At 37.9% G+C, this 12,881-nt stretch overlaps 1 protein-coding gene across 7 annotated transcripts in view; it reads right to left on the minus strand.

The window, feature by feature from the left end:
- Positions 1–6,551: 6,551 nt before the first annotated feature.
- The window catches only part of CSNK1A1 (casein kinase 1 alpha 1), a 48,361-nt gene continuing 42,031 nt past the window's right edge, over positions 6,552–12,881 (minus strand). For 4 of the 7 annotated variants that reach the window (XR_013445552.1, XR_004913549.2, XR_013445550.1 and 1 more), the window contains 2 exons: positions 12,102–12,501; positions 9,454–11,395 (listed from right to left, as the gene is read on the minus strand). Coding sequence is in view for 3 of the 7 variants with exons in the window: in XM_078066725.1 (XP_077922851.1) it covers positions 12,449–12,501 (53 nt within the window). In the remaining 4 variants the exon portion in view is untranslated. Of the gene's footprint in view, positions 9,062–9,453; positions 11,396–12,100; positions 12,502–12,881 lie in introns of those variants that run through there. The other 3 variants (XM_036080644.2, XM_036080640.2, XM_078066725.1) reach the window with 2 other exon arrangements.

Here is a 12,881-nt window from a genome sequence, read left to right on the forward strand (position 1 = left end):
TGAACCTCTAGCATGCACACTGCCGGAACCACTCAGCCAGCTCTATGCTAAAGGAGTATTCAGCCAGATTAAATTATTCATGTGGGTGTGTTTTGCTACCATTCCTCCAGGATTAGTCTCGAAGTGAGGAGTCTCCTGCGCTTGACAAAATCTTACTCATCCTTCAAAATGCAATTCAGAGATTATCTCCTCTGACTTCCATCTGCTTCACTGGTATTGCACTCATTTATATGGTAAAATCCCATATTGTGTAGTCTCATATGAACTGTCACTCCTGAATTCCCAGGGAGTAGCACAGTGCCCAGCACTTAAGAGACTCAGCAAATGCTCTTTAACTGCTATTTGTGAGTAAAATTAATCCTGATTACTGTTTGTGCACAACTCGCACTTTTGTACACAGGCTTAAAAAAACCCATATGTGGTTGTTACATAAAATTCAAGATAAAGCAGCAGCAATTTACACTTTTCTTCACCATTTTGCAGGGGGCAGGCTGGTCAAAATAGTCAAGAATATTTTCATGTTTTTAGGTCTTTCTACTCACACTTGCACATGAGCGCAGGTGCACGTGCACACACACACCCCATCTAGAGGTGAGCTTATTAGTTTTTTACTGTGCTTCTAAACCTAGACTAAAACATTACACTCTTAATGGAGCTGCATGTTACCACAGTGCAAACAGTTTTGCAATTAATAAAAAATATTTACTTAGCAACTATTGAGAGCAGTTTCTAAAAATACCCCCCCTTCTTCCAATCCTAAATATCTAATGCAGCACTTTATCACCACCAAGATTTGTGCCACTGTCCATTGGCAGAGAACCAATGTATGGCTGCCTGACATCCCACAGAAATTGTTTCCAATGGTTATTTAAACTATTTACTTCTCTGGATCAGTAACACTGCACACTTAATACGGTAATGCTGAGAAAGGGCTACATTTTTTCTACCTAAGACATTATGCTCTATAAATGTCATTATCAGGATATAAAAGTACTACAGAACCGGGGGTAGAAGACCCTTTTCAGTGAAGGTACTAGTATATCAGAACAACCTACACAAACCTGGTTACATGAAAATGCTCCAAAAATATACAGGAAATATTCACAACCCCAAGGGAAAATAACTTGACCAAATTTGTTTCTCTAACAGAATGCAATTTTATTAATGCATTCCACTCTTGACTAGACATGGGTAGGGTTATCTTACACTATCCAACACTGATAATTTTAAATTTTAATTGTTTTAAGATGACTTCGAAAAAATGTTCAATTTTTAGTAAGACTGGTAAGGAGCAAAACTGGCTGACAATTTCTTCCTGCTATCATTAGCATGCAGATGAGGTTCTTGGTGATAACTAGGTAAAAGCTGGTTGATAAATGCAATATATAAAAGAACTGCTCTGGCTTAATGGCGAGTGCCACTAGGGAAAAAAAATAAAATCTTTTTGACCTGCGTTCTAGTCTTGGTTGTGGTAATTTCAGCATATCTATACATCTTTATGGGCTTCACTTCCATCAACTGATTTCCAAGACACTGAAGAAAAACAAGATCTAGTAGTTAAGTCCTAAATGCAAACTCTACTAACACCCCAAGTTGAGAGAGGACTTAAAACCTTTATGACATTGTTTTAGACTTTTTTAACTGCTAGGCTGCCACCCTATCTGATAAAGATACATAGACAACATCAATTATTTTAAAGGGGGAAGTTAAGTTCTTAGTTCGAGAATTCGAGAACAGAAGTACCCCTTGCAGCCCTGTGCGCTTCAGGATCCACGAAAGTAAAACGGAGACAGGACTTACCTCATTGGGAAGCTAGGACAATTAGGCAAATTAATAAACATAACACACTTGGAAAGGTGCCTGGCATATAGCATTCAATAAATGATGGTTAATATTAGCAACCTCTGGTTTTCAAATGGTGATAAAATTTAAAAAGGGAAGAACACCAGGTCTAACCATATAAAAACTAAAGGAAATCAGGTTTCAGGCCTGGCTCTGTAAAACTTAACAGATGCCGTATCTTGAGTAACCCTTTTCTCAATTTTTTTTTTTAATTTTTAAGATTTTATTTATTTGTCAGAGAGAGAGGACACAAGCAGGGGTAGCAGAAGGCAGAGGGAGAAGAAGGCTCCCCGTTGAGCAAGGAGTCCAATGCGGGACTTGATCCCAGGATCCTGTGATCATGACCCGAGCCAAAGGCAGATGCTTAACTGATTGAGCCACCCAGGCATCCCTTCTCAATTCTTTTTTTTTTTTTAGATTTTATTTATTTATTCATGAGAGACATAGAGAGAGAGAGAGGCAGAGGGAGAAGCAGGCTCCCAAGGAGCAGAGAGCCCTATGCGGGACTTGATCCCAGTATCCTGGGATCATGACCTGAGCCGAAGGCAGACGCTTAACCATCTGAGCCACCCAGGCACCCCTCAATTCTTTTCTAACGGGAAAGATAGTAACTGTTTCATGATTGTTAAAAAGATGGTCAGATGATGCACAGAATTTTGACAGCTGTAAAGTTCTTTATGGATTCAAATTCCTTAATTTTAAAAGACATTCTATGAAACTTAGTATTTCAATCTTTAAAATGGGGATGATCATACCACCTTTCCAACTGCGTGTCCAGGTTGGGGATTTTTTAGAATGTCCCCTGGCAAGTAATGCATATTATTACATGGCAAGTTAATACTTTCAGGACAATGTGAATGTTCCTGCTCATCAAACTTGCACTTTCTCCCTTTAGTAAAATGATTTTTCAAATGCATTACTTTTCTTAGTTGATGTTCTTTTAAAACTTTCCCTGCTCCCCATTTTTATATGAATATAGTTGTAATCAATACTTTCATAATCGACTTGATACACAGTTGACCAATAAGAATCTTTTGAGTGGCTCCAGTGTTCTGACATGCACTCATCATTTTTTGAGATTTCCTTTCTTCCTGGCAAATCAGAATGTTCCAGGTTCATCTTGTTATTTTCTCTACCCCAGCGCTAAAGCTGGACATTTCTCCAAGGAGCCATGGCTCCTTTCAGCATTTAGAAATCAAGATCTGGGTGCTCAGGTGTGCTCACTGCTACTGTAGTAGCCCGGGTTCCAGGCCCTCAGTGAACATAGCTGGAAAACAAAACACACACACACATAAAATACGAAAAGTCATGAAAGACAAAAGGGTGAGGAACTGTTCCAAATTAAAAAAAACTACCCAGACACAACTAAGTACAATAAATGGCCCCTGTGTTCAATCCTGGACAATTTGAATAAGTGTTATGAAAGACACTTGGGATAACTGATTAAACAGGCTGGACTAGAACATTGGGTCAATCTTTAAATTAAAATGTTCTGATTTTGATGATTGTACCATGGTTAGTATGACCATGTCTGTTCTTAAAAAAATCTACATTAACATATTTAGGTACAGGGGTGCCTGGGTGGCTCAGTTTTAAGCATCTCTTATTTCGGGTCAGGTCGTGATCTCAGGGTTATGAAATGGAGCCCCGCATTGGGCTCTGCACTGGGCACCGAGCTCGCTTAGAATTCTCTGCATCGCGCCCCCCCTCCCCCGGCTCTGTCTACAATAAATAAAAATGTTAAAGTGCAGGTTTAAAGAGAAGATGCAGGAACAATAAAGGGGTACAATGTAAACAACAATGTAAACAATGTTGAGCACAATGGGGTATCTCTGTACTATTTTTTTTTTTTCCGACTGAGCCACCCAGGCGTCCCTCTTTGTACTACTCTTGTAATTTAAGTAAACTCTATGCCCAACGTGGGGCTTGAACTCACGCAACTGAGATCAAGAGTGGCATGCTCTACAGACCAAGCCAGCCAGGTGCCCCTTAAATGATACAAAAGTAACAAAAATAAAAGGTTAAGAAGCACCTTGTAGACTAAAGGCCTACATAAAACCCAAGTATTGATTCAGTTCACTGAGATGACCTAGCTCTGGCCTTAATATTTGAACCATGACATTTAGTGGATAACTGTGCGAGTCACGGTTTTATCAATGAAAAGGAACAAAAATTTTCTTGACTCAAGAACAAAGGGGCGCCTGGGTGGCTCAGTCGTTAAGCATCTGCCTTTGGCTCAGGTCATGATCCCAGGGTCCTGGGATGGAGCCCCGCATTGGGCTCCCTGCTCACCAGGAAGCCTTTCTCCCTCCCCCACTCCCCCTGCTTGTGTTCCTTCTCTCACTGTGTCCCTGTCTAATAAATTAAAAAAAAAAAAAAAAAACCCAAGACTAAAGCTAAAACCCGTATTAACTTTCTTAAAGCTTTACGCCCAACATGGTAGGCTTAAACTCACCATCTGTGTATCAAGAGCCACATGCTCTACCGAGCCAGCCAGGTGCCCCTGTATTATTATCTTTAGTGGCGCAGTTGGTTAAACATGACTCTTGGTTTCAGCTCAGATCCTGATTTCAGGGTCATGGATTGAGCCTACCATCAGGCTCTGCGCTCAGTCTGCTTAAGACTCTCTCCCAGTCTAAAATAAATCTTGAATGGCATCAAAGAAATGTATATAAACACACCTAAATTTTGCTATAGGCAAAAGTGGCTTTGGGGCATCAGTACTCTGTAGTTTCACACCAGCTGCTAAATTTCATCCTAATATGGAATCTCTCCCCACTTCTTCCAAATAAGACACTATATTGGGAGAGCTGAGAATTGGACCTGAACCATAAATTCGTCTGAAATGTCTCCTTTGGTAAGTAAGATGCTTCAGAATTTTTCATGATTTTGACAGAATAGGGCATAACCTGCAGATTCCACACTACCCTTTTTTCACTACCAATGGATAATCTAATCCTCCCCCAGTTTTTGTATCAAAATGAATTGTAAAAGTCTCTTTACCTGGACTCTGAATAAGTTAAGTTTCCTATTCACAGGTTTTCCACACCCTTTTGCTTTCATGGAATGGCCCTGGTCTCCCTACAGCTTAAATGTGTTGCCAACCTCCATTTGATTCCTCAGAGTTCTCTCTGATCCTTCTAAAGAGCACTTGATTTGTATCCATTCCTTTATGGTCCTGCAGCAGTTCCCTACCTTCTGTACTTAGTCCTGTATTTCAGATTTTTCATTTGCTGCTCCCCAGTGATCTGCCCCCCCCATTTATCTACACTTCTTTTAACAACTCATACATACCCTGGTTGGCCTCCTCACTATGAAGGACATGGATCTAGCTTACTGGTCACTTAACACTTCATCCTTCTCCACCTTACACTTCTTCCCATTCAGAACTCATTTAAGGCGTCAGGTGCTCTGGCTCAGGTCTTGGGTGGTACTGACATCAGTGAACTGCTCCCAGTACTTAAAACCATCACCATTACAAACATGTCTTCATAATTTTTGATCCAGATAGGTGTACACTGTGCCAATAGTAGCATTTCCTCAAAAAACCTCTTCCAGGGGCGCCTGGGTGGTTCAGTGGTGGTTCGGTTAAGTGTCTGCCTTCGGCTCACGTCATGATCCTGGGCTCCTGGGATCGAGCCCCGCATCGGGCTCCCTGCTTGACGGGGAGCCTGCTTCTCCCTCTGCCTGTAGCTCTCCCCCTCCTTGTGCTCCCCCCCCCAAATAAAATCTTAAAAACAAAACAAAAAAAAACCTCTTCAAGGGCTCTGGTTTGGTAAAGGCAAAGGGTAGAATGAACTAGTTCACCCTGCCCGGCTGAAAAAGAGCAGAGACCCAACAACTGAACGAAGTGTGAATTCCCAGGTCTCTCCAACTTGCTTTTCCTTCTCATTGTGAAATTCTAGTCACTGTGGGTCCGAAGCCTCAGCAAGACACGATGCCATTTGACCACAACCTGAAACAGGCCTCGGTCAGCTAAGTTTAACAGCTCTCCTATTGCTCAACATTTTCATTACTTTTGCCTATGTCCTCAAAACTGATCTAACAAGTCACTTGAGAAAACAAGTCATCTCACTTCAACAATGTGCTGTTTGGTAATGCACAGCCGGACTAGATCAACTTACTCTTCATTCATCACCATCTTCGGCCATTTCAAAAAATGCACAAAACAACTCTGGTCAAGGTATAGTCTCAACAGTCTCACTTTAAAGGGGGACAGCGTATCTGAAATAAATTGTTGACACTTTGCTACACCTCATACAGACCTACTCACATTTTGATCAAATGGTTATCCATTTAAAAACAGAGAAAACCTAAAATACTGCTACATATTTGTTTGCTCAGGAAGAGTCTGTATCAGACTGAATTTTCAAGAGCTGGGAGTCTAGGGCACCCTTCTTACAAGTCCCACGGTTCATTCTACTTAAGCTAGAAGAACCCTGTATTTCAGCAAATGTTAGGAAACACTAGCTTATTGCCTTGGGTTCTAAAATCTTGCTTGGTATTTTTATTACAATGTAATTAAGTTTATAATCATTACAGTATTCTCTGCTTGAAACATTTTAATAGTGTTGCAAGGACTAGTAGAAATAGGAAAATCTCTTGCTATCTGTTGATGAAAGTAATAGTAAACACAACCTCCAAAATGTCATTTGTAGGCCATAGGAGCATGAGCACAACCATATGGGAGGAGATAACCAGTCTCTCCCTTCATATATATTCTTTTTTATTTTCTTGTTATACCTTCCCAAAACAGAGACATTCAACAGTAGTTAGAATGGCCATCTCCCAACATTTAAAAAAAAAACTGTACCCCCCAATGGGTGAACAAAGTAGAGTAGTAACCTAGAGTTCAGCTGGGTAAGCCACTGCGGAGCCTTAAGTGGTGAGGTCTTCCAATTTCAGAGTGATGTGTCTTCAACTTGTATCATCATTGTAGTGGAAAAACATAATTTAATTTTGGTGAAATGAGATTCATCTCCCGACAGGATTAGTAACAGCATTCACTGAATTTCACATTCTTCTTTTGTGAACTGTGAAGAAAATGAATGGTAGCTAGAAGATCAATGGGATTCCAGCTCCAGCTGCAGATGGAATGAAGATATACCAGGACAAAAACACCTATATTTTGATTTACAAAGCTAACAGCAGTTTTAAATCTGCAACTTAATTACAGACCAACTACACCACAACCTTTTCAAATGGCAAAAATACAAAAAAGTTAAGTGTTACAAAAATATTTCAGAAAAAGTGCATAGTCTAAGTGCATAGTAAATAAAAGCACTGAAAAATATCTTGCTAGAGGGAGTTCAGCTTGGAAAAATTATTACCAAAGCTAAACATTTTTATTTTACACAAACTATACTCAAAAATAGCTTTATGAGACTGATTTCTGGCTAAAAGTATCAAAGGGTTTATTATTAGTCAAGAAACAAATACCTTAACTGACAGGGGTGGATAGAAAAGAAACAAATAAGCTGCCTACCCCAAAAGTTCGCACTCATTAAGATTTCTGCAGTGTGATGGTGCTAACAGATCCTTTAATAGCAGAATGTGGTAATCATGGGATTAATTATTGCTAAAGTAGTTTTAAAAAAGAAAAAATAAAACTTAAACCTGACACAATCTGACCAAACATGTGTCAATGTACAGTTTCAAGGTTATTTTTACAAAATACCTACATTTACACAACAGGCTTCTGGCAGCATTTTCAGACAAAGGTTCTTTTAATTTATCCTGACATGCTATAAATGAATAAATTACACTATTTAAAGAATTACTGTCAGTAAGCTTTTCTTTCTCTTGGGTCAGAGAGAGGCAAGAAAAGAGTGCATTTAAGATTGAGAGGAAGCGCAGATAACTGAGGGAAAAGAACAGGGGCTTAGGGAGGGTCAGCAATCACATGAACCTCACCTGGTGGGATGCTCTCCAAGGTTAAGAATCAACCTGCTCAACTCCAATTAACAAGGAATTTAAAGAAAAACTACAAAATGGTAGTTAAACCCTTTAACGCTTTCATTCTTAATCAAAATCAGTCCAGCTGTGTAGTCTGAGGCTGCAGGAGTGACACCACCAAGCCCTGGCAGCTGCAGCACTAGGGCCTGTGCCTGCAAGTCACTAAAACAGGAAAAATGAAAGAATGCCTTTCCCCTTCAGACCACAAAAAAAAAAAAAATTAAATAAAAAAATCTGAGGAAAAGTTGTAACACTAAATCTAAAATGATTTGCAAAGGAATAGTATGTAACAAATGGCTTGAAGTAGTCTATTAAAAAATTGGGGAGATTTTGATTTCATAGTGAGTCAGCAAGGCATTTTTGTTGTTAAAAAAAAAAATCTCATTTCCTTACAGAAAGTTTTTAGTTTTTAATGAACTTGTAAACAAAAAAGCTCCCATTTCAAAATAAAAACAAAATCCCAGATCATATAGATGTTTACAGTGATTACATTTATCTAAGCAACATACATACATGTTCAGTTGTAAGATGTTAACTAAATTTCTGTGACAAATATGCTTTTTTTTTTTAATACCAAGAACATTATAGAGTTAATGCAGAGTCCTAAGGATAATCTAGTAGTCACTAAGTTTTTCTTAAGTCTTCACTTTAGATGCTGTTATTTCTAGCACAGGTAAGCAGGCAGAGTCTTTCGAATGCTCAAACACTGGAATCTTTGGTTGCTACCATATCAGCTGGCTTGCAAACAAGAAGCCAACCATTTTAAGAATGTTTTAAGTGAACAACTTGCAAACCCCAGGGATGGATAAACCCTAAGAATGCACAATTGTGACCATTTACAACCATCACAACTGTGGCTGAAGAGTGTTCATGCCGTTCTTCTGAAATGAGATCTCAAAGCAGTATAGTTCAAAATAAAAGATTTTAACAAAAAAATTGGCATATGCACAATTTCTCCACCAATTTGTGTGTCAACCATTTAGTTAACTTTTCCACTTGAAAAAATGCAATAGAAAACTGGACACCATGTTTCACTATCTCAGTTAATATTCACAATTACAGCGGCTACAACTCGGGACACGGCATCACCAATGCTGCCCAGAGCCAGTTTATACTGAAATTAAGTTCTTTACACCAAGTAAATGGTTGTTCACAACCACTGGCTAGTGTACATATGAACTAAAATTCCTAGATTTGGGGAGAAACAAATGCTGCTCCGATCATCTGCTCTGCTTCTTCTGTTCCTCGATTCATGCTTAGAAACCTGTTAAAAAAAAAAAAAATCAAAACAGAAAAAAGAATGTTAAAATTCCAAGTTAAAAAATGTATTTTTTTAAAAAACTACACCCAAAATTGGGAAATTGGGTGAAACTGAGCTAATAATTACTTTAGAATGGTGACTTGTGTTATTTTCATCTATTTGAAAATGACTAGGTCAATTTTTTAAAACAAGAAAAAACCCTTTTCTGTTCTAGATGCCTTTAGGTAGGAGTGGTATACAGTCAATCAGTCTTCCCAGTCAGCATACAATTCTCAAGCTAGAGAATTACTGGTGATTCCAATGAGCCTGTTTTGTTTACTTCCGTATCTCTAATACCTAGAGCATGTTATGTGTTCAAATATTTATCAAATGAATGAAAAATAGATTGCTTTGCCTTAAAAATTAGAGTATATATGTTTTAATCATACTATGTCCAGGAACCTTTCTGCACATTATTTCTGATACAAATAAGGAACAATAAGCTTTAATAATAAATGTACTCAACACATAACTGAATTATTCCATAGAACACAAACTTGGTTAAGTGTATGATTTTTATACAGAAACCATATATCTTTCAAAATTCTTTACTTCCATCAATTACATTAAAAAGGTGAGGTTTTGCCCCAGATTTGAAAATATAAACAAGTGAGGCCTTTTTTTTTTTTTTTTGGCTTTATTTATTTCTTAAGCCTTCCCACCCTATAAATACTACCCTCCTCCCACACAATTAGACTCTAAGACTTCCACATCCAGGCAGGTTTGAATAGAAAACAGCTTCAGGTGATAATAGCTGCATGTCTCATCTGTGGCTAAAGACCACTAGAGGAAATGCTGATCTCTATTACCTACAAGCTTTATCTATGGCTAAAAGCAGAAAGGAAATACGCCTACTTCTCAACATGAAAATCCCATCAGTACCACCTCCTCTCACCAACAGCCATCCTTCGAGGTGTCTGTGCCCCTTGGTGCACCCCCTTGCAAACTCTTATATAGCTGCCTCATTATTGTTCTTTCTAGCTCACTCTGATCTCTCACTTCTTTAGCACTGAAACCATGTTTTTGTTAATCATAAACTTATCCCTTTTTTGTGCTTCTCAAACATTTGTTGGACCATCTCCAATGGGCTTTGTGGGATAAATAATATGCTTCTATAATTTGCTTTGCATGCATAAATGCCCCCCTTTTCCAGGATAATACCACACATTGATATGTCATTTCTTGGTTAATACTGTCTCACTTGTTAACTAGGAGTTTTTCCATCTGAGGGCAGAAAGTCATCTTCATCCACTTAAAAACATATTGGGCTAAAGACCTGAGGACAAACAAGTGTACACTTTTCTCTCTCTACCCTGACTAACGGAGCTGGTACAAAATAGACCTTTGTTGCCTGTCCAAGTACTAAATTCATAAAGCAAATGCCAAAAATGAAAAACGAAACTTTCTAAAAATGTGCTTCGCCACAAGGAGTATTATCTATTTGGTATGTATTACTAAACAGAAATACCAAGGTAAGCATAAGAAGAAAAGGCTGTCAAACCAAACCTGAATTAAGTTTTAAAGACCATATTCTGTAACCTAATTCCAATGTTAAAATACAGATTATTATAAAGCAGATTAAAACTATGAATTAGCTAAACAGAAATGACCCTTACCCTGATGAGCATTTGAAGTCCCGCAATTATTCTTAAATACGATAAAGAAAAATGTTTATGCAACTACTAAAATGATTTATCATAGCTTGCTATGCAATTACATTATACTGAGCCATTTAATTACTACACTGAATATCCAAACAGCTTTAAAATGGAAACCACTGTCACTAACTAAAAAGAAAGCTTAAGTTATATTGTCAGTCAAAATATTAGAAATTCTTGTGTCTTTAATAGGGATAAAAATTGTATCTAGATAAGAATTTTATCTGGTTCATCTTTTAATCTGATATTTTAGAAATTCCTGGGTCAATTAATGATTACAATTGCTTAGGGATCAGATAAAGGCTAGCCTAAAAATATTCCTGGTAGAATAGAGCAGTCAAATCCAGATTTAACTCTTCAGATCGGCCAATGGTAGGATACTCCACCCAGAGATCAATGTTTCTCCAGTGAATTGTCCTAAGATGTTACTGAAGTTTAAGAAAAATCTCAATGGGAGCATTCAGCAGGTATTCAACATTTAATCTTCAAGGGCTAAGCACTCTTCTTCCCAGTGTGCATGAGTCCTTGGTTTTTATCTTGTAGTTTAGGTGGTCTCTCCTGGCTTCTGGCTTTTAAAAGTCCCAAAACCCATCTTCACTGCAACAACAGTTAAAATAAAGGAATGGATCCCCCTTTGTTCCTAAAAAAAAGAGGGAAAAACAAAGTTAAAACAGAGCTGATCACTGGGACCACTGAGTTAATAGCTACATTTAAGTTTCTTTTCAAATCTGCAAAAGAAAAAAAAATGTTTGTATTTATTTAACTAATGAGAGTCTACCTCCTTACTCCAAAATCTGAAGATTATATATCGGCTCTTATTTGTGAATTCACTTCAGATGTCCCTGATTTTTTTTTTTTTTTAAATAGAACCACAAACTAGTTCAAAGAACTATTTATATAATAGTATGGCTTAGAAGTCTGTGATGGGCTTTTGAAATTTTTGGATCCTTTCACAGTAGAAAACTAACTTTTTAAAAGTAATGTGAAGACAAGATCCATCTTCACCATGCAATGTCATTTATCAGGCAAACTTTTCCACAACATGCCTGTGTGGGTTTTTTGGTTACACAAAAATCAGAATCAAGCTTGGACAATTCTGAATCAGACTGGCACTATAAAAGTTAGAGAAAAACAACTACAATAACTTTTCCTAACTAAACTAAAAATGTATTAAAAGTTGGGAAAGAAAGAAAATAGATTTTATTTTTATCACTACAAATAAATGACAACTTAAGTATACAAGATACATATTACCGCTAAACTGCATTTAAGAAAACCAGACTAATGATCTGATTTCTTTCGTCTTCCCTATTACAGAATTCTGAGGTTGTTGAACTTTAAAATACCTGTTACAACTGATTCCTTTCCCAACTGGTAGATGGTCTGCATTATACGTCACTGAGTCACAGCAACACTGTACTCTTCTAGGTCTTCTGACTGTTGTGGTATCCATCCAATCTGACAAGTTGAAGTTTTTGATAGGTCCAGCAAGCCTTGGAGATGTGGGTTTCAGATAACCACAAATCAAATTCTTGCACACTCCTCTTCACTTCCTGTTGGGGTACTGAGCTCTTTTCTCTCCAGTTGTACTGTCCACCGTGACAAAAGCGGACAAAAATTTCAGCAAGCAGATGCAGCTTCCTGGCACTTCTTTAGATTGAGTATATTCAGAGAAGATCAGTCTCCAGATATTTCAAGGTCTTCCCCTGTGATTTGGGTTACGTTGCTGAGTGACCAGCCACGTTCCTAGCAGCAATTGGTGAAGTCAGAAAAAGTTAAGCTAGACAGAAATGGTAGGTGAATCCCAGTAAATACTGGAAGGTAATTCAAGGAGGACCATGGACATGGTAGGAGAATGTGATGGAAAAATATTTCTATCTTTTGTTAACAATTTGACATCCACATATATTATGATAAAATTATGCTTTGTATCAATGGCTAGAGTAGTGAACAGATGGATTAAGATGATGAGAAAAGAAATGTGAGGATCCAACTTTGGCTTCACTACCTTAGGAAATTCTCCCCATCTCTGACCTCAACTAAAGAAATGGTGATCTTAACTGGATTCTGAAGTCCTAAAAATATTTCCTTTTCCTTTAGTACTTCTTAAATGTCTTGAAAGATAC

The sequence above is a fragment of the Halichoerus grypus genome, chromosome 2 (genome assembly GCF_964656455.1).
Source record: "Halichoerus grypus chromosome 2, mHalGry1.hap1.1, whole genome shotgun sequence".
Taxonomy (NCBI): domain Eukaryota; kingdom Metazoa; phylum Chordata; class Mammalia; order Carnivora; family Phocidae; genus Halichoerus; species Halichoerus grypus.